The sequence below is a fragment of the Oncorhynchus tshawytscha genome, linkage group LG28 (assembly GCF_018296145.1).
Source record: "Oncorhynchus tshawytscha isolate Ot180627B linkage group LG28, Otsh_v2.0, whole genome shotgun sequence".
Taxonomy (NCBI): domain Eukaryota; kingdom Metazoa; phylum Chordata; class Actinopteri; order Salmoniformes; family Salmonidae; genus Oncorhynchus; species Oncorhynchus tshawytscha.
The window spans coordinates 2,727,528-2,748,665 of record NC_056456.1 but is presented as its reverse complement, the minus strand read 5'-3'; the positions used below and the strand labels follow the sequence as shown (position 1 = coordinate 2,748,665).

The following is a 21,138-nucleotide window of genomic DNA, read 5'->3' as shown; positions in this document are numbered from 1 at the left end:
TCTAACCACCTGATTACATTGCACTCCACGAGGAGCCTGCCTGTTATGCAAATGCAGTAAGCCAAGGTAAGTTGCTAGCTAGCATTAAACTTATCTTATAAAAACAGTCAATCATAATCACTAGTTAACTACCCATGTTTGATGATATTACTAGATATTATCTAGCGTGTCCTGCGCTGTGTATAATCTGACTGATCATACAAGCATACAAGTATCTAAGTATCTGACTGAGCGGTGGTAGGCAGAAGCAGGCGCGTAAACAATCATTCAAACAGCACTTTCGTGCATTTTGCCAGCAGCTCTTCATTGTGCGTCAAGCATTGCACTGTTTATGACTTCAAACCTATCAACTCCCGAGATGTGGCTGGTGTAACCAATGTGAAATGGCTGGCTAGTTAGCTCGCACTAATGGCGTTTCAAACGTCACTCGCTCTGAGCCTTGGGGTGGTTGTTTCCCTTGCTCTGCATGGGTAAAGCTGCTTCGATGTGGTGGCTGTTGTCGTTATGATGCTGGTTTGAGCCCATGGAGGAGCGAGGAGAGGGACAGAAGCTATACTGTTACACTGGCAATACTAAAGTGCCTATAAGAACATCCAATAGTCAAAGGTTAATGAAATACAAATGGTATAGAGAGAAATAGTCCTATAATAACTACAACCTAAAACTTCTTACCTGGGAATACTGAAGACTCATGTTAAAAGGAACCACCAGCTTTCATATGTTCTCATGTTCTGAGCAAGGAACTGAACGTTAGCTTTCTTACATAGCACATATTGCACTTTTACTTTCTTCTCCAACACTTTGTTTTTGCATTATTTAAACCAAATTGAACATGTTTCATTATCTACTTGAGGCTAAATTGATTTTATTGATGTATTATATTAAGTTGAAAGTGTTAATTCAGTATTGTTGTAATTGTCATTATTACAAATACATTTCTTTTATAATTTGTCAAAAATCTACCGATTTAATCGGTATCGCGGTTTTTGGTCCTCCAATAATCGGTATCGGCGTTGAAAAATCATAATCGGTCGACCTCTACTGTGCATATTGCCATAGCATACTTTGGAAATGTACATCTCTCTCTTTCTGTCTGTGTCTCTCTCTCTTTCTCTTTCTTTCTCCCTGACCTCTTTTGCTGACTGCTCTTTTTCATGTCCCTTGTGTTCAGTTTTCCTAATAATCCAGTGGTCACATCACTTTCACTGACTGTGTGTGAGCTTGTGTGTGTGAGCTTGTGTGTGTGTGCGTACGTGTGTGTGCGTACGTGTGTGTGCGTATGTGTGTGTGCATGTGCTGAAAACAGCATAAGTTATGGACATGAAAAAGGCAAGCTTTGCATGGGATTTAATTTCATCTGGGTATAGGGCAATACTGCCACAACACCCTCCCTGTCCAAGGTGTATCAGGATTACATCTCGTTGTCATTTACATTTGGTTTGTCAATTAACGTCAATTCTACGTGAAAAAAAAATCCTACTATTTCATTGGATTTGTTGTAGGTTAAAAGTTGATCGAACGTCATCACATTTATTTTACAATGGGAAAACTACTGATTACAGAATATGTCTGGTGTGTGTGTGTGTGTGTGTGTGTGTGTATCAAATCAAATGTTATTGGTCGCATACATGTTTAGCAGATGTTACTGCGGGTGTAGTGAAATGCTTGTGTTCCTAGCTCCAACAGTGCAGTAATATCTAACGATACACAACAATACACACAAAAAGTAATAGAATGGAATTAAGAAACATAAATATTAGGACGATCAATGTTGGAGTCTGGAGTATAAATATAAATATCATTGCTCTAGAGGAAATCTGCATGGAGGAATGGGCCAAAATACCAGCAACAGTGTGTGAAAACCTTGTGAAGACTTACAGAAAACGTTTGACCTCTGTCATTGCCAACAAAGGGTATATAACAAAGTATTGAGAAACTTTTGTTATTGACCAAATACTTATTTTCCACCATAATTTGCAAATAAATAAATTAAAAATCCTACAATGTGATTTTCTGGATTTTTTTTCCACATTTTGTCATTTGTCAGTCTGTCATAGTTGAAGTGTCCCTATGATGAAAATTACAGGCCTCTCTCATCTTTTTAAGTGGGAGAACTTGCACCATTGGTGGCTGACTAAATACTTTTTTGCCACACTGTACATATGAAATGTGTTAAACATTATGTAAACATGATTCAAGGTCCATTACTAAAGTGACCAGTGTTCCATGTCTATGTACATAGGGTAGCAGCCTCTAAGGTGCAGAGATGAGTAACCGGGTGGTAGCCGGCTAGTGACTGAGGGCAGGGTACTGTGTGGAGGTCGCCTAGTGATGGCTGTTTAACAGTCTGAGGGTGTTGAGATAGAAGCTGTTTTTTAGTCTCTCTGTCCCAGCTTTGAGGCAGCTGTACTGACCTGGATGACAGCGGGGTGACCAGGCAGTGGCACGAGTAGCTGAGGTCCTTGATACTCTTCTTGGCCTTCCTGTGACACTGGGTGCTGTAGATGTCCTGGAGGGCAGGTAGTGTCCTCCCAGGGATGCGTTGGGCAGACCGCACCACCCTCTGCTGTAGATGTCCTGGAGGGCAGGTAGTGTCCTCCCAGGGATGCGTTGGGCAGACCGCACCACCCTCTGCTGTAGATGTCCTGGAGGGCAGGTAGTGTCCTCCCAGGGATGCGTTGGGCAGACCGCACCACCCTCTGCTGTAAATGTCCTGGATGGCAGGTATTGTCCTCCCAGTGATACGTTGTGCAGATTGCACCGTCCGCAATCTCAGGGCTCTCCGGAGGGTGGTGCAATCTGCACAACGCATCACTGGGAGGACAATTGCCGTTCCAGGCGGTGATACAGCCTGATAGGAAGCGCTCATTTGCACATCTGTAAAAGTCTGTGAGGGTCTTAGGTGACAAGACAAATTTCTTCAACTTCCTGAGGTTGAAGAGACGCTGTTCTGCCTTCTCACCACACTGTCTGTGTGGGTGGACCATTTCAGATAGTCAGTGATGTGTACGTCAAGGAACTTGAAGCTTTTCACCTTCTCCACTGCGGTCCCGTCGATGTAGGGGGGGTCCTCCATCTGCTGTTTCCTGAAGTCCACGATCATCTCCTTTGTTTTGTTGACGTTGAGTGAGAGGTTATTTTCCTGGCACCACACTCCCAGATCCCTGACCTCCTTCCTGTAGGCTGTCTCATCGTTGTTGTTAGTCAGGCCTACCACTGTTGTGTCGTCTGCAAACTTGATGATTGAGTTGGAGGTGTGCATGGCCACACAGTCATGGGTGAACAGGGAGTACAGGAGGGGGCTGAGTGCCCTGTGTTGAGGATCAGCATATGGAGGTGTTGTTTCCTACCTTCACCACCTGAGAGCGGCCAGTCAGGAAGTCCAGGACCCAGTTGCACAGGGTGGGGTTCAGATCCAGGGCCCCGAGCTTAATTGATGAGCTTGGAGGGCACTATTGGAATGAAGGCTGAACTGTAGTCAATGAACAGCATTCATACCTAGGTATTCCTCTTGTCCAAATGGGATAGAGCAGTGTGATGGCGATTGCATTATCCGTGGATCTATTGATGCGGATTGCAAATTGAAGTGGGTCTCAGGTGTCAGGTAAGGTGGAGAGATATGATCCTTAATTAACCTCTCAAAGCACTTCGTGATGACAGAAGTGAGTGCTACGGGGCGGTAGTCATTTAGCTCAGTTACCTTAGCTTACGTGAGTGTTACGGGGCATGTGTGCATGAGTGTGTGTTTCTGTATGAACGTGTAGTGCAGTCTAGTGCAGCGTGCGTGTGTGTACTTGTATGTGTGTGTTTGTTGTTACGTGTGTTTATAGTGTGTGCATCATATATAAGTATTTGATTAAATGGGCTTGTCAAGATATAGGCCACTTAATCAGAACATTGCAAAGCAATCACTTTCCTTCTTATTGAGAAGGAAAACAAACATATTGTGGCAGGAACTGAAATGAAGCATACTGATGGCCAGAAAGATTTGTTTTGAGGCTGGACAGCGATTGTTGCGAGCACACTGAAGGTAAGTGAGGAGTCAAACGCAGGAGAGCAGAAATGTCAGTGTAGCGTGTAACTTTGAATCAGATCCAAAACAAACACAGTCCAGTACAAATACCCAAAACCCAATGGGAACAAACAGTTCTCCCATAAGGCGTAGAACCACAACGCACCTTACTAAAATCACTACTCTGCTTGTGGAGGAAAGCCTCCGCCGCCCGCCGAGCGCCGCCCGCCGCCCGCCGAGCGCCGCCCGAACAGGGAGAGGAACCGCCTTCGGTGGAAGTCGTGACAGACAGACTCTGTGTGTTATTCTGTTAAACTTACATTTGAGCTCACTACATGAGAATACAATTACTAGTATGAGCTAACAAGTAGCATGGATGAAGTCCAACACATATCTGTGGGATGTTAGCTGGCTTAATGTATGCACTTTGGATTATCGAGAGAGGGAGTGTAGTGTAGATGAGAATATATCATTTCAGAAAATATGTTATCTTCATGCAGTGTACAACCCAGCATGCTTCTCCGTTTTCTTTTTGTGCTACGTGTGGTAACAAGCCCAAAATAGAAACACACCCCTCTGCTCACCTAATGTCGCTCTTTGCATTACCCCCTCCCCTCTTCCTCTCTGTTTCCGTGCACCACTGTAGATCCAGTATTACTCTCCAACTCTCTTAGTGGTGTACACTATCTTATCACACTTTAAAAAACCTTAAACCCTGTCAAAAAATAAAATGGTGAAAACAAAGTTGACCCTAACCATTTTTTTAAAAACTCCTCTGCAGGTTTTCCTGAGCACCCTCCTTCTGTGTGAGTGTGTGTCTGAGTGTGTGTCTGAGTGTGTTATGGCGTCTGTGATGGACGATTCCTACCGTAAGGTGCTGTTGCTAGGGGCCATCGCTGCAGCGTCAGCCTTTGTGGTCACCATCGTCATCGTGGTGGTTTGTGTGGGCTGCCAAAGGTGAGGTCACAGCCAACACATTTGACACTCTCTCTCTCTCTCTCTCTTTTTCTCTCTCTCTCTCAATTCAATTTCATTAATAGATAATAATATGAATAGATAATAAATAAAAGTGAAATAAATAATTAAAAAAATTAAGCGTAAACATTACACTCACAAAAGTTCCAAAAGAATAAAGACATTTCAAATGTCATATTATGTGCAAATAGTTAAAGTACAAAAGGGAAAATAAATAAACATAAATATGGGTTATATTTTCAATGGTGTTTTTTCTTCACTGGTTGCCCTTTTCTTGTTGCTGAGATGTGATGTCACACACATCACAGCAACAAGTCTTGCTGCTGCGATGTCACACTGTGGTATTTCACCCAATTCTTTGTGGGTTTAGCCAAGCTCTTCTCTGTCTTTCTCTCTCTCTCTCTCTCTCTCTGTCTCTGTCTCAGTCTCTCTCTGTCTCTCTCTCTCTACTGTTCAAACTATGGGATATCTGAAACCCACACCCGACCAAGCCACGCCTTCAGTATTCAAAGAAAACAATCCAACTAAAAAAATAAACAATTATTTAACTAGGTAAGATTACTGACAACACATTCTAATTTACAGCAGAGTGGGATTTAGCCAGGACGCCAGGGTAAACACTCTAAACACACTTTAGTGACTACAGAGTCAGTACATCTGTTTAATGTCTCATCCAAAAGATGACAGCCTACACAGGGCAATGTCCCCAATCACTGCCCTGGAATATTGGGATATTTTTTTAGACCATTTTTTTAGTGGTGTTGGCCATCCAACACCACTTCCAGCAGCATCTGGTCTCCCATCCAGAACCAACCCTGCTTAGCTTCAGACATAGAGATGTACTGTAACTTAAAGTAAAGCTTCATGTAATCCTCTTTAACCAGACATAGAAAGATGTACCTCTATCTTAAAGTAAAGCTTCATGTAATCCTCTTTAACCAGAGATGTACTGTATCTTAAAGTAAAGCTTCATGTAATCCTCTTTAACCAGAGATGTACTGTATCTTAAAGTAAAGCTTCATGTAATCCTCTTTAACCAGAGATGTACTGTATCTTAAAGTAAAGCTTCATGTAATCCTCTTTAACCAGAGATGTACTGTATCTTAAAGTAAAGCTTCATGTAATCCTCTTTAACCAGACATAGAGATGTACTGTATCTTAAAGTAAAGCTTCATGTAATCCTCTTTAACCAGACATAGAGATGTACTGTATCTTAAAGTAAAGCTTCATGTAATCCTCTTTAACCAGACATAGAGATGTACTGTATCTTAAAGTAAAGCTTCATGTAATCCTCTTTAACCAGACATAGAGATGTACTGTATCTTAAAGTAAAGCTTCATGTAATCCTCTTTAACCAGACATAGAGATGTACTGTATCTTAAAGTAAAGCTTCATGTAATCCTCTTTAACCAGAGATGTACTGTATCTTAAAGTAAAGTAAAGCTTCATGTAATCCTCTTTAACCAGACATAGAGATGTACTGTATCTTAAAGTAAAGCTTCATGTAATCCTCTTTAACCAGACATAGAGATGTACTGTATCTTAAAGTAAAGCTTCATGTAATCCTCTTTAACCAGAGATGTACTGTATCTTAAAGTAAAGCTTCATGTAATCCTCTTTAACCAGACATAGAGATGTACTGTATCTTAAAGTAAAGCTTCATGTAATCCTCTTTAACCAGAGATGTACTGTATCTTAAAGTAAAGCTTCATGTAATCCTCTTTAACCAGAGATGTACTGTATCTTAAAGTAAAGCTTCATGTAATCCTCTTTAACCAGACATAGAGATGTACTGTATCTTAAAGTAAAGCTTCATGTAATCCTCTTTAACCAGAGATGTACTGTATCTTAAAGTAAAGCTTCATGTAATCCTCTTTAACCAGAGATGTACTGTATCTTAAAGTAAAGCTTCATGTAATCCTCTTTAACCAGAGATGTACTGTATCTTAAAGTAAAGCTTCATGTAATCCTCTTTAACCAGACATAGAGATGTACTGTATCTTAAAGTAAAGCTTCATGTAATCCTCTTTAACCAGACATAGAGATGTACTGTATCTTAAAGTAAAGCTTCATGTAATCCTCTTTAACCAGAGACATAGATGTACTGTAAAGTAAAGCTTCATGTATCTTAAAGTAAAGCTTCATGTAATCCTCTTTAACCAGACATAGAGATGTACTGTATCTTAAAGTAAAGCTTCATGTAATCCTCTTTAACCAGAGATGTACTGTATCTTAAAGTAAAGCTTCATGTAATCCTCTTTAACCAGACATAGAGATGTACTGTATCTTAAAGTAAAGCTTCATGTAATCCTCTTTAACCAGACATAGAGATGTACTGTATCTTAAAGTAAAGCTTCATGTAATCCTCTTTAACCAGAGATGTACTGTATCTTAAAGTAAAGCTTCATGTAATCCTCTTTAACCAGACATAGAGATGTACTGTATCTTAAAGTAAAGCTTCATGTAATCCTCTTTAACCAGAGATGTAGAGATGTACTGTATCTTAAAGTAAAGCTTCATGTAATCCTCTTTTAACCAGACATAGAGATGTACTGTATCTTAAAGTAAAGCATAACCAGAGATGTAATGTATCTTAAAGTAAAGCTTCATGTAATCCTCTTTAACCAGAGATGTACTGTATCTTAAAGTAAAGCTTCATGTAATCCTCTTTAACCAGAGATGTACTGTATCTTAAAGTAAAGCTTCATGTAATCCTCTTTAACCAGAAGCTTCATGTAATCCTCTTTAACCAGAGATGTACTGTATCTTAAAGAGATGTACTGTATCTTAAAGTAAAGCTTCATGTAATCCTCTTTAACCAGACATAGAGATGTACTGTATCTTAAAGTAAAGCTTCATGTAATCCTCTTTAACCAGACATAGAGATGTACTGTATCTTAAAGTAAAGCTTCATGTAATCCTCTTTAACCAGACATAGAGATGTACTGTAACTTAAAGTAAAGCTTCATGTAATCCTCTTTAACCAGACATAGAGATGTACTGTATCTTAAAGTAAAGCTTCATGTAATCCTCTTTAACCAGACATAGATGTACTGTATCTTAAAGTAAAGCTTCATGTAATCCTCTTTAACCAGACATAGAGATGTACTGTATCTTAAAGTAAAGCTTCATGTAATCCTCTTTAACCAGAGATGTACTGTATCTTAAAGTAAAGCTTCATGTAATCCTCTTTAACCAGAGATGTACTGTATCTTAAAGTAAAGCTTCATGTAATCCTCTTTAACCAGAGATGTACTGTATCTTAAAGTAAAGCTTCATGTAATCCTCTTTAACCAGAGATGTACTGTATCTTAAAGTAAAGCTTCATGTAATCCTCTTTAACCAGAGATGTACTGTATCTTAAAGTAAAGCTTCATGTAATCCTCTTTAACCAGACATAGAGATGTACTGTATCTTAAAGTAAAGCTTCATGTAATCCTCTTTAACCAGAGATGTACTGTATCTTAAAGTAAAGCTTCATGTAATCCTCTTTAACCAGAGATGTACTGTATCTTAAAGTAAAGCTTCATGTAATCCTCTTTAACCAGACATAGAGATGTACTGTAACTTAAAGTAAAGCTTCATGTAATCCTCTTTAACCAGACATAGAGATGTACTGTATCTTAAAGTAAAGCTTCATGTAATCCTCTTTAACCAGACATAGAGATGTACTGTATCTTAAAGTAAAGCTTCATGTAATCCTCTTTAACCAGAGATGTACTGTATCTTAAAGTAAAGCTTCATGTAATCCTCTTTAACCAGACATAGAGATGTACTGTATCTTAAAGTAAAGCTTCATGTAATCCTCTTTAACCAGACATAGAGATGTACTGTATCTTAAAGTAAAGCTTCATGTAATCCTCTTTAACCAGACATAGAGATGTACTGTATCTTAAAGTAAAGCTTCATGTAATCCTCTTTAACCAGAGATGTACTGTATCTTAAAGTAAAGCTTCATGTAATCCTCTTTAACCAGAGATGTACTGTATCTTAAAGTAAAGCTTCATGTAATCCTCTTTAACCAGAGATGTACTGTATCTTAAAGAGATGTACTGTATCTTAAAGTAAAGCTTCATGTAATCCTCTTTAACCAGACATAGAGATGTACTGTATCTTAAAGTAAAGCTTCATGTAATCCTCTTTAACCAGACATAGAGATGTACTGTATCTTAAAGTAAAGCTTCATGTAATCCTCTTTAACCAGAGATTAAAGTAAAGCTTCATGTAATCTTCTTTAACCAGAGATGTACTGTATCTTAAAGTAAAGCTTCATGTAATCCTCTTTAACCAGAGATGTACTGTATCTTAAAGTAAAGCTTCATGTAATCCTCTTTAACCAGAGATGTACTGTATCTTAAAGTAAAGCTTCATGTAATCCTCTTTAACCAGACATAGAGATGTACTGTATCTTAAAGTAAAGCTTCATGTAATCCTCTTTAACCAGAGATGTACTGTATCTTAAAGTAAAGCTTCATGTAATCCTCTTTAACCAGACATAGAGATGTACTGTAACTTAAAGTAAAGCTTCATGTAATCCTCTTTAACCAGACATAGAGATGTACTGTATCTTAAAGTAAAGCTTCATGTAATCCTCTTTAACCAGACATAGAGATGTACTGTATCTTAAAGTAAAGCTTCATGTAATCCTCTTTAACCAGAGATGTACTGTATCTTAAAATAAAGCTTCATGTAATTCATGTAATCCTCTTTAACCAGACATAGAGATGTACTGTATCTTAAAGTAAAGCTTCATGTAATCCTCTTTAACCAGAGATGTACTGTATCTTAAAGTAAAGCTTCATGTAATCCTCTTTAACCAGAGATGTACTGTATCTTAAAGTAAAGCTTCATGTAATCCTCTTTAACCAGAGATGTACTGTATCTTAAAGTAAAGCTTCATGTAATCCTCTTTAACCAGACATAGAGATGTACTGTATCTTAAAGTAAAGCTTCATGTAATCCTCTTTAACCAGAGATGTACTGTATCTTAAAGTAAAGCTTCATGTAATCCTCTTTAACCAGACATAGAGATGTACTGTATCTTAAAGTAAAGCTTCATGTAATCCTCTTTAACCAGACCTCTTTAACCAGAGATGTACTGTATCTTAAAGTAAAGCTTCATGTAATCCTCTTTAACCAGAGATGTACTGTATCTTAAAGTAAAGCTTCATGTAATCCTCTTTAACCAGACATAGAGATGTACTGTATCTTAAAGTAAAGCTTCATGTAATCCTCTTTAACCAGACATAGAGATGTACTGTATCTTAAAGTAAAGCTTCATGTAATCCTCTTTAACCAGAGATGTACTGTATCTTAAAGTAAAGCTTCATGTAATCCTCTTTAACCAGACATAGAGATGTACTGTATCTTAAAGTAAAGCTTCATGTAATCCTCTTTAACCAGACATAGAGATGTACTGTATCTTAAAGTAAAGCTTCATGTAATCCTCTTTAACCAGAGATGTACTGTATCTTAAAGTGAAGCTTCATGTAATCCTCTTTAACCAGACAGAGAGATGTACTGTATCTTAAAGTAAAGCTTCATGTAATCCTCTTTAACCAGAGATGTACTGTATCTTAAAGTAAAGCTTCATGTAATCCTCTTTAACCAGAGATGTACTGTAACTTAAAGTAAAGCTTCATGTAATCCTCTTTAACCAGAGATATACTGTAACTTAAAGTAAAGCTTCATGTAATCCTATTTAACCAGACATAGAGATGTACTGTATCTTAAAGTAAAGCTTCATGTAATCCTCTTTAACCATAGATGTACTGTAACTTAAAGTAAAGCTTCATGTAATCCTCTTTAACCAGACATAGAGATGTACTGTATCTTAAAGTAAAGCTTCATGTAATCCTCTTTAACCAGAGATGTACTGTATCTTAAAGTAAAGCTTCATGTAATCCTCTTTAACCAGAGATGTACTGTAAGTTAAAGTAAAGCTTCATGTAATCCTCTTTAACCAGAGATGTACTGTATCTTAAAGTAAAGCTTCATGTAATCCTCTTTAACCAGAGATGTACTGTATCTTAAAGTAAAGCTTCATGTAATCCTCTTTAACCAGAGATGTACTGTAACTTAAAGTAAAGCTTCATGTAATCCTCTTTAACCAGAGATGTACTGTATCTTAAAGTAAAGCTTCATGTAATCCTCTTTAACCAGACATAGAGATGTACTGTAACTTAACTGTATCTTAAAGTAAGGCTTCATGCTTTTAACATGTAATCCTCTTTTTAACCAGACATAGAGATGTACTGTATCTTAAAGTAAAGCTTCATGTAATCCTCTTTAACCAGACATAGAGATGTACTGTATCTTAAAGTAAAGCTTCATGTAATCCTCTTTAACCAGACATAGAGATGTACTGTATCTTAAAGTAAAGCTTCATGTAATCCTCTTTAACCAGACATCTTAAAGAAAGATGTAATCTGACATACTGTATCTTAAAGTAAAGCTTCATGTAATCCTCTTTAACCAGACATAGAGATGTACTGTATCTTAAAGTAAAGCTTCATGTAATCCTCTTTAACCAGAGATGTACTGTATCTTAAAGTAAAGCTTCATGTAATCCTCTTTAACCAGAGATGTACTGTATCTTAAAGTAAAGCTTCATGTAATCCTCTTTAACCAGAGATGTACTGTATCTTAAAGTAAATCCTCTTTAACCAGAGATGTACTTCATGTAATCCTCTTTAACCAGACATAGAGATGTACTGTATCTTAAAGTAAAGCTTCATGTAATCCTCTTTAACCCAGACATAGAGATGTACTGTATCTTAAAGTAAAGCTTCATGTAGACATAGAGATGTACTGTATCTTAAAGTAAAGCTTCATGTAATCCTCTTTAACCAGAGATGTACTGTATCTTAAAGTAAAGCTTCATGTAATCCTCTTTAACCAGAGATGTACTGTATCTTAAAGTAAAGCTTCATGTAATCCTCTTTAACCAGACATAGAGATGTACTGTATCTTAAAGAAAGCTTCATGTAATCCTGTGTACTGTATCTTAAAGTAAAGCTTCATGTAATCCTCTTTAACCAGACATAGAGATGTACTGTATCTTAAAGTAAAGCTTCATGTAATCCTCTTTAACCAGACATGGAGATATACTGTATCTTAAAGTAAAGCTTCATGTAATCCTCTTTAACCAGACATAGAGATGTACTGTATCTTAAAGTAAAGCTTCATGTAATCCTCTTTAACCAGAGATGTACTGTATCTTAAAGTAAAGCTTCATGTAATCCTCTTTAACCAGACATAGAGATGTACTGTATCTTAAAGTAAAGCTTCATGTAATCCTCTTTAACCAGACATAGAGATGTACTGTATCTTAAAGTAAAGCTTCATGTAATCCTCTTTAACCAGACATAGAGATGTACTGTATCTTAAAGTAAAGCTTCATGTAATCCTCTTTAACCAGACATAGAGATGTACTGTATCTTAAAGTAAAGCTTCATGTAATCCTCTTTAACCAGACATAGAGATGTACTGTATCTTAAAGTAAAGTAAAGCTTCATGTAATCCTCTTTAACCAGACATAGAGATGTACTGTATCTTAAAGTAAAGCTTCATGTAATCCTCTTTAACCAGAGATGAGATGTACTGTATCTTAAAGTAAAGCTTCATGTAATCCTCTTTAACCAGAGATGTACTGTATCTTAAAGTAAAGCTTCATGTAATCCTCTTTAACCAGAGATGTACTGTATCTTAAAGTAAAGCTTCATGTAATCCTCTTTCTTTAACCAGACATAGAGATGTACTGTATCTTAAAGTAAAGCTTCATGTAATCCTCTTTAACCAGACATAGAGATGTACTGTATCTTAAAGTAAAGCTTCATGTAATCCTCTTTAACCAGAGATGTACTGTATCTTAAAGTAAAGCTTCATTAAAGTAAATGCTGTCAAAGTAAAGTAATCCTCTTTAACCAGAGATGTACTGTATTTAAAGTAAAGCTTCATGTAATCCTCTTTAACCAGAGATGTACTGTATCTTAAAGTAAAGCTTCATGTAATCCTCTTTAACCAGAGATGTACTGTATCTTAAAGTAAAGCTTCATGTAATCCTCTTTAACCAGAGATGTACTGTATCTTAAAGTAAAGCTTCATGTAATCTTCAACCAGACATAGATGTACTGTATGTAATCTTAAAGTAAAGCTCTTTAACCAGACATAGAGATGTACTGTATCTTAAAGTAAAGCTTCATGTAATCCTCTTTAACCAGAGATGTACTGTATCTTAAAGTAAAGCTTCATGTAATCCTCTTTAACCAGACATAGAGATGTACTGTATCTTAAAGTAAAGCTTCATGTAATCCTCTTTAACCAGAGATGTACTGTATCTTAAAGTAAAGCTTCATGTAATCCTCTTTAACCAGAGATGTACTGTATCTTAAAGTAAAGCTTCATGTAATCCTCTTTAACCAGACATAGAGATGTACTGTATCTTAAAGTAAAGCTTCATGTAATCCTCTTTAACCAGACATAGAGATGTACTGTATCTTAAAGTAAAGCTTCATGTAATCCTCTTTAACCAGAGATGTACTGTATCTTAAAGTAAAGCTTCATGTAAAGTAAAGCCTCTTTTTAACCAGAGATGTACTGTATCTTAAAGTAAAGCTTCATGTAATCCTCTTTAACCAGAGATGTACTGTATCTTAAAGTAAAGCTTCATGTAATCCTCTTTAACCAGAGATGTACTGTATCTTAAAGTAAAGCTTCATGTAATCCTCTTTAACCAGAGATGTACTGTATCTTAAAGTAAAGCTTCATGTAATCCTCTTTAACCAGAGATGTACTGTAACTTAGATGTACTTAAGTAAAGCTTCAAGTAAAGCTTCATGTAATCCTCTTTAACCAGACATAGAGATGTACTGTAACCAGACTGTATCTTAAAAAGTAAAGCTTCATGTAATCCTCTTTAACCAGACATAGAGATGTACTGTATCTTAAAGTAAAGCTTCATGTAATCCTCTTTAACCAGAGATGTACTGTATCTTAAAGTAAAGCTTCATGTAATCCTCTTTAACCAGACATAGAGATGTACTGTATCTTAAAGTAAAGCTTCATGTAATCCTCTTTAACCAGAGATGTACTGTGTAAATCCTCTTTAACCAGAGATAAAGTAAAGCTTCATGTAATCCTCTTTAACCAGAGATGTACTGTATCTTAAAGTAAAGCTTCATGTAATCCTCTTTAACCAGAGATGTACTGTATCTTAAAGTAAAGCTTCATGTAATCCTCTTTAACCAGAGATGTACTGTATCTTAAAGTAAAGGTTCATGTAATCCTCTTTAACCAGAGATGTACTGTAACTTAAAGTAAAGCTTCATGTAATCCTCTTTAACCAGACATAGAGATGTACTGTATCTTAAAGTAAAGCTTCATGTAATCCTCTTTAACCAGAGATGTACTGTAACTTAAAGTAAAGCTTCATGTAATCCTCTTTAACCAGAGATGTACTGTATCTTAAAGTAAAGCTTCATGTAATCCTCTTTAACCAGACATAGAGATGTACTGTAACTTAAAGTAAAGCTTCATGTAATCCTCTTTAACCAGAGATGTACTGTAACTTAAAGTAAAGCTTCATGTAATCCTCTTTAACCAGAGATGTACTGTATCTTAAAGTAAAGTTTCATGTGCATAGAGAGCTGTGTCCTGGGCTGGAGAGAGAGACAGAGTCCCTGGGGCATCTCAATGGTACTAAGTGGCCTCTGTGCGTGTGTAGGTGCACAGATGCATCTCTTCTCCTTTATCTTCACTGAACTGAAAAACACAGGCTAGGTGAAAGCAACATGTATGGATGGCCTCCGGGAATCTACTTTCATTTGTCTATTTAGATCCGATCGGTGCAGGTGAAGAGCAGGAGATGAGGAGAGGAAGCCACACATGAGCATTGAGATCAGATCGGTGCAGGTCTAGAGCAGGAGATGAGGAGAGGTAGCCACATATTAGTATTGAGATCAGATCGGTGCAGGTCTAGAGCAGGAGATGAGGAGAGGAAGCCACATATGAGTATTGAGATCTGTTTCACCTATAGTCACCTACTGCTGTCTTCAGCACACCTGCATCACACGGCTCGCCCTATCAACAGTCCCCCATGGATACAACGTTCCCAAGGGGCCCCTAGTGACGTGTGGAAATGTTAGCAACCATGGAGGAATATTTACTTCTCTCTTGAGTGAAACTCAACAGCGACATAGTTAATAATAACTGCTCCTTCATGTGTCCTCAGGAAAAACAAGACCAAGCATCCTCCGGCCAATGGAGAGAAGGGCTCCTCAGTAGACCTGGTGAGTTATTTATATTAGCCCCTTCTTTATACATCTTTTATTCTTTATGTTGTATGTCATCCATGGCACCCCATCCACCACCCCTTTGCCGTCATTTGTTTTCGGCCCACCCAATAAATTGCCTAGTACTACCTTACACAAGACTTCCACCACCTGGGCATAAATCTCACTATATTATCCCCTCATTTATAGCAGCAGAAATGTCAAACATATCGACACTCTGACAAAAAAAGGTGCTATCTAAACCCTAAAAGGGTTCTTTGGCTGTCCCTGTAGGAAAACCCTTGAAGAACCCTTTTTGGTTCCATGTAGAACACTTTCTATAGAGGCCCTTACAAGCATTTCGCTACACCCGCAATAACATCTGCTAGACATGTGTATGTGACCAATACAATTTGATTTGAAGGGTTCTACCTGGAACCAAAAAGGGTTCTACCCGGGAAACAAACAGGGTTCTCCTATGGGGTCTGCCGAAGAACCCTTTTGGAAGCCTTTTCCTAAGAGTTTAGCACCACCCAGTGACTGTACATCAGACTGAGCAGTATATATGCCCTCTGTATAGGGTGCTCTCCATCAGCCCAAGAACAGCTCCATCAGTAAATCTGACACTAGGCTGCATGAGATCAACCGCTTGCCACGCAACGGCAACAGTGAGTAACAATACCAACAACCAATAGACTGCCAACAACTAGAAAACAACCGGTACATTGGTGAAATGGAAATCATGTAACAATGACCCTCCTCTCTCTCTCAAGGTGGGGGTAAGAACCGTCCTGCCAGTATGGACCTTCTCCTCCTCCACAGCCATCGCTCCACCTCTGACCTCCGCCCCCCCCTTGTCCGCCAGCTCCCCCAGATCCCCACCAGCCCCGAGGGGGAGGGAGACATCCAGAGGGGAGGAGAAGAGGGGGTCAGAGACCACACCTACACTGAGGTGGGGATCCGGAACTCACCCGTCCGCTGCTTTGACAATGGGCTGTACGAGAATGTAGGGGTTAGAGAGGTTGACACGGTGCCCCCAGCTCCCCCACCCACATCATCCAACACCCCAGCAACACCGAGGACCTCACAGAGCCCCAACGGGACCCGCACCGACGATGTCCTCAATGGGAACAGAAACAGGAATGGGAATGTGCGTATTTATGCTATGAAAGCAATGCAATAGAAGTGTTGACATCGCGTCATCATTGACTTTATATTGTGACCGCCGACCCGTAAAAATGTTAGTTGTTCATTTTGTTATTCTGCTTTTCTTTTGTTGGCCCAATGGAAGGACAAGTACCTTCCAACTGCGTGTTTGTGTGTCTGTATCCCTCAGGGAAATGCCAGAGGAGCTGTTAATGGGAGCAGCAGAGGAGGGAAGGGGCCCAACGGTGCTAACGGATCGGCCCTGCCCTCCCTGGCCCCCCAGGACCCCGTAACGGCAGAGTACGCCTCCATACGGAAGGTCAAGAAGGTAAACAGTGTTTTTACAACTGCCTTCCAATGGAGTCATGGAACAGCATTATACTGTTTGAATTCGTACTCTAATGAAATACAATTGATTAAGGTGGACAAGGCAACCAAGAAGGAGAATGGGAATGCAGAGTCAGATGACCAATCAAGTGTGGGAGAGTCACCCTCTGCCCCTCCCCCTCCACTGCCCCGCAGCCAGGAGTTTCTACAGAAACAGCTGGGTCCATTCCACCTGCACGTCTTCCCTAAGGTACACCCCCTGTAGGACACTCATGGACAGAGACTCCGGATTGATGTAATTATTCACCAGCTTGTTAACCCCACACTGTAAACGCCAATGCATTTTTTACTCAAATACTTCTAGTTAGTTGAACTCAAAGTCAATGAAAAGTCATTATTATTATTATTAAGGTTTATGTGGTACTGACTCAAAACTAAACAGGGCAACCGTGTAAACATGTCGCCCCCCCATGAATGATGCAGCGCCAATTGAGAAATCATGATATTATTATGTGACTAACATAACACATTTCAGTTAAATACTACAAGCCTTGGACCAATCAATATAATTTGGTAAATCCCGGATCTCTATGGCATTCACCCAAGTTTTTGTCAAAATTGGGCTAGTGCTGTCTGAGATATTGCATGTGAAGAGCATACAAACGAAGACAGATCCACAGTCCCTTCCCCGATTTCATTGTGGGGCACAATAAAATACACAAGAGAGCTATATACAGGTACAGGGAGTACCCGTATCAAATCAACGTGAAGGAGTATGAGGTATGTGAGGTACAGCTGATGTTGGAAGTTCACATACACCTTGGCCAAATACATTTAAACTCATTTAAAAATTCCTTGTCTTAGGTCAGTTAGATCACCACTTTATTTTAACAATGTGAAATGTCAGAATAATAGTAGAGAGAATCATTTATTTCAGCTGTTATTACTTTCATCATATTCACAGTGGGTCAGAAGTTTACATACACTCAATTAGTATTCGGTACCATTGCCTTTAAATTGTTTAACTTGAGTCAAACGTTTTGGGTAGCCTTCCACAAGCTTCCCACAATAACTTGGGGGAATTTTGGTCCATTCCTCCTGACAGAGCTGGTGTAACTGAGTCAGGTTTGTAGGTCTCCTTGCTCGTACACGCTTTTTCAGTTCTGCCCACAAATCTTCTATAGGATTGAGGTCAGGGCTTTGTGATGGCCACTCCAATACCTTGACTTTGTAGTCCTTAACCATTTTGTCAGCTGTAAGTCATTGTCCATTTGGAAGACTCATATACGACCAACCTTTAACTTCCTGACTGATGTCTTGAGATGTTGCTTCAATATATCCACATCATTTTCCTTACTCATGACGCCATCTATTTTGTGAAGTGCACCAGTCCCTCCTGCAGCAAAGCACCTCCACAACATGATGCTGCTACACCTGTGCTTCACGGTTGGGATGGTGTTCTTCAGCTTGCAAGCCTCCCCCTTTTCATCCAAACATAACAATGGTCATTATGACCAAGCAGTTCTATTTTTGGTTCATATCAGACCAGAGGACATTTCTCAAAAAAGTACAATCTTTGTCCCCATGTGCAGTTGCAAACCGTAGTCTGGCTTTTTTATGGCGGTTTTGGAGCAGTAGCTTCTTCCTTGCTGAGCGGCCTTTCAGGTTATGTCGATATAGGACTCGTTTTATTCTGGATATATATACTTTTGTAGCTGTTTCCTCCAGCATCTTCACAAGGTCCTTTGCTATTGTTCTGAGATTGATTGGCACTTTTCACACCAAAGTACGTTCATATCTAGGAGACAGAACACCTTCCTGAGCGGTATGACGGCTGCATTGTCCCATGGTGTTTATGCTTGCATACTATTGTTTGTACAGGTGAATTTGGTACCTTCAGGCATTTGGAAATTGCTCCCAAGCATGAACCAGACTTGTGGATGTCTACAATTTTATTTCTGAGGTCTTAGCTGATTTCTTTTGATTTTCACATAATGTCAAGCAAAATGGCACTGAGTTTGAAAGTAGGCCTTGAAATGTATCCACAGTACACCTCCAATTGACTCAAATGTTGTCAATTAGAAGCTTCTAAAGCCATGACATAATTTTCTGGAATATTCCAAGCTGTTCAAAGGCACAGTCAACTTAGTGTATGTAAACTTCTGACTCACTGTAATTGTGATACAGTGAATTATAAGTGAAATAATCTGTCTGTAAACAATTGTTGGAAAAATTACTTGTGTCATGCACAAAGTAGATGTCCTAACCGACTTTCCAAAACTATAGTTTGTTAACAAGAAATGTGTGGAGTGGTTGAAAAATGAGTTTTAATGACTACAACCTAAGTGTATGTAAACTTCCGACTTCAACTGCTGATATGTACATGAAGGGTGATTAGGCATTACGATAGATAATAATAAGAGTTAAAAAAGGCAACAGTAAGCATGTAGTAACCCACGAATGATGCAGCACCACCCTTGGCCAATCAATGTAATTATGTTAATTGACGGATCTCTGTAGCAAGACACATCGTTCACCAAAGTTTTGTCTACATCGGGCCAGTGGTATCTGAGGGGGTTAGCTAGACTCATATACCTGAGCATGTGTGCCAAATTTCAGAGATAAAAAAATAAATAAAAAAATATGTGCCCATTGTAGCGCCACCGTGTGGCCGGAATGAATTGTCTTGCATATGTTGATTCTTGACTGCGTTTGCAACATGTGAACCAAATTTCAGAGATTCAAAGACATAAAAACATCCGCCCATTATAGCACCACCGTGTGGCCGGAATGAATTGTCTTGCATATGTTGAGTCTTGACAGCGTTTGCAACATGTACCAAATTGTGTTACCATACGAATATCCTTGACTGATTTACATGCATTTATGAGCCAGACCACGCCCACGTGAATGTTTATTGGTCAATAGCATCCATGTAGATTTAGGTACTAATCTGGACTGTATTGGTTAGTGACAGTGACAGGTCCCTGTGGCCTTCAACAAGTGAGCTCCTAGGAAAATGTTATCATTATTAAACTCTTTATGACAATACATTACATATCTCCTAAATTCTTATTTTGAGGCTTCATCCTAATACAATGGCCAGAACTCATGGTTTACAGGCCACATTATGTCTATAAGTAGGCCTGTATGTTATTTATCTTTGTGTAGCATAACATTGATAAATCGTTCACTCATGCAAAATTAGTGATATTATAAACAATTACAAAGAATTAACCTGCAGTGGCACATACTGGGAAAAAAGTTTATTTGTTGTCATAACTTAAAAAATAGAGTTGATTTGACTTCTCATTTAGTTCTGAGTCGGTATCACATACACATTTTAAGTAATAATGACTTTTGTGTTTATTTTACTAGAAGTTTTTGAGTTAAATTTGCCTTGGGGTTTACGGTGTACATGCTGTGTGGCAGAAATATTAACCTGTCAGTTCCTTCATTTACCCACCAGAGGGAACTATTCCTTCTGCTCAGTGCTCAGTGCTTGATGTCAGAGGAAGAGTAGATCTGTAACGTTCCGGGTTGAAGTCCCTCCCTAAACACAGGTCTACGATCAGATCACACTCACCTCAATACTAATCTTAATCATTGAAACTGATCTTAGATCAGAGCAATTCGAGCCTGATCTTTATCACTATTTCCAGCCCACTGTGCTCTACTGACCTTACCTGTCCACATGAATAGGTCAGATACCATAACTCATTATGTGCCCTGGGTCTGATATCATTTTGTAACCAGATGGAAAAAGTGTGTATAGTGTGGGCAGCACTGATAGAGGGTAATGGAGGGACAATGATAAAGATCAAACTTTCCTATGTGTTTGGCAGTTCTACCTGTTTTCTCTTACTGTGTGTGTGTGCATTTTGTGTGTGTGTGTGTGTGTGTGTGTGTGCGTGTGTGTGCGTGTGTGTGCGCTCACATGTGTGCGTTCACGCGCATTTGCACAGCACAAACAGGGTGATTGTAATCTGCTTGGTCACAGGTTTGGTAGATTGACAGAGCTGTGTAAAGTATTTTATTTTATTTTATTTAACCCTTATTCAACTAGTCAGTTCAAACTTCTTAAGGCTAGGGAGCAGTATTTTCACATCCGGATGAAAAGCGTGCCCAAAGTAAACTGCCTGCTACTCAGGCCCAGAAGCTAGGATGTGCATATTATTAGTAGATTTGGATGGAAAACACTCTAAAGTTTCTAAAACTTTTTGAATGATGTCTGTGAATATAACAGAACTTATTTGGCAAGCGAAACCCCGAGGACAAACCATCCAGGAATATTTTTTTTTAGGTCACTCTCTTTTCAATGGGTTTTTGCAAGGCAGTTGCTTGTAGTTCCTATTGCTTCCACTAGATGTCAACAGTCTTTAGAAATTGGTTGATGTTTTTCCTTTG

General features: G+C 38.7%; 1 protein-coding gene across 1 annotated transcript in view; it reads left to right on the top strand.

Moving 5' to 3' along the window:
* The first annotated feature begins 4,797 nt into the window (after nt 1-4,797).
* The window catches only part of LOC112235901, a 39,966-nt gene continuing 23,625 nt past the window's right edge, over nt 4,798-21,138 (top strand). The window contains exons 1-6 of the mRNA XM_042308336.1: nt 4,798-4,969; nt 15,219-15,276; nt 15,839-15,926; nt 16,032-16,408; nt 16,595-16,732; nt 16,826-16,981. Of these exons, the coding sequence (XP_042164270.1) occupies nt 4,854-4,969; nt 15,219-15,276; nt 15,839-15,926; nt 16,032-16,408; nt 16,595-16,732; nt 16,826-16,981 (933 nt within the window). The 5' untranslated portion in view covers nt 4,798-4,853. The remainder of the gene's footprint in view (nt 4,970-15,218; nt 15,277-15,838; nt 15,927-16,031; nt 16,409-16,594; nt 16,733-16,825; nt 16,982-21,138) is intronic.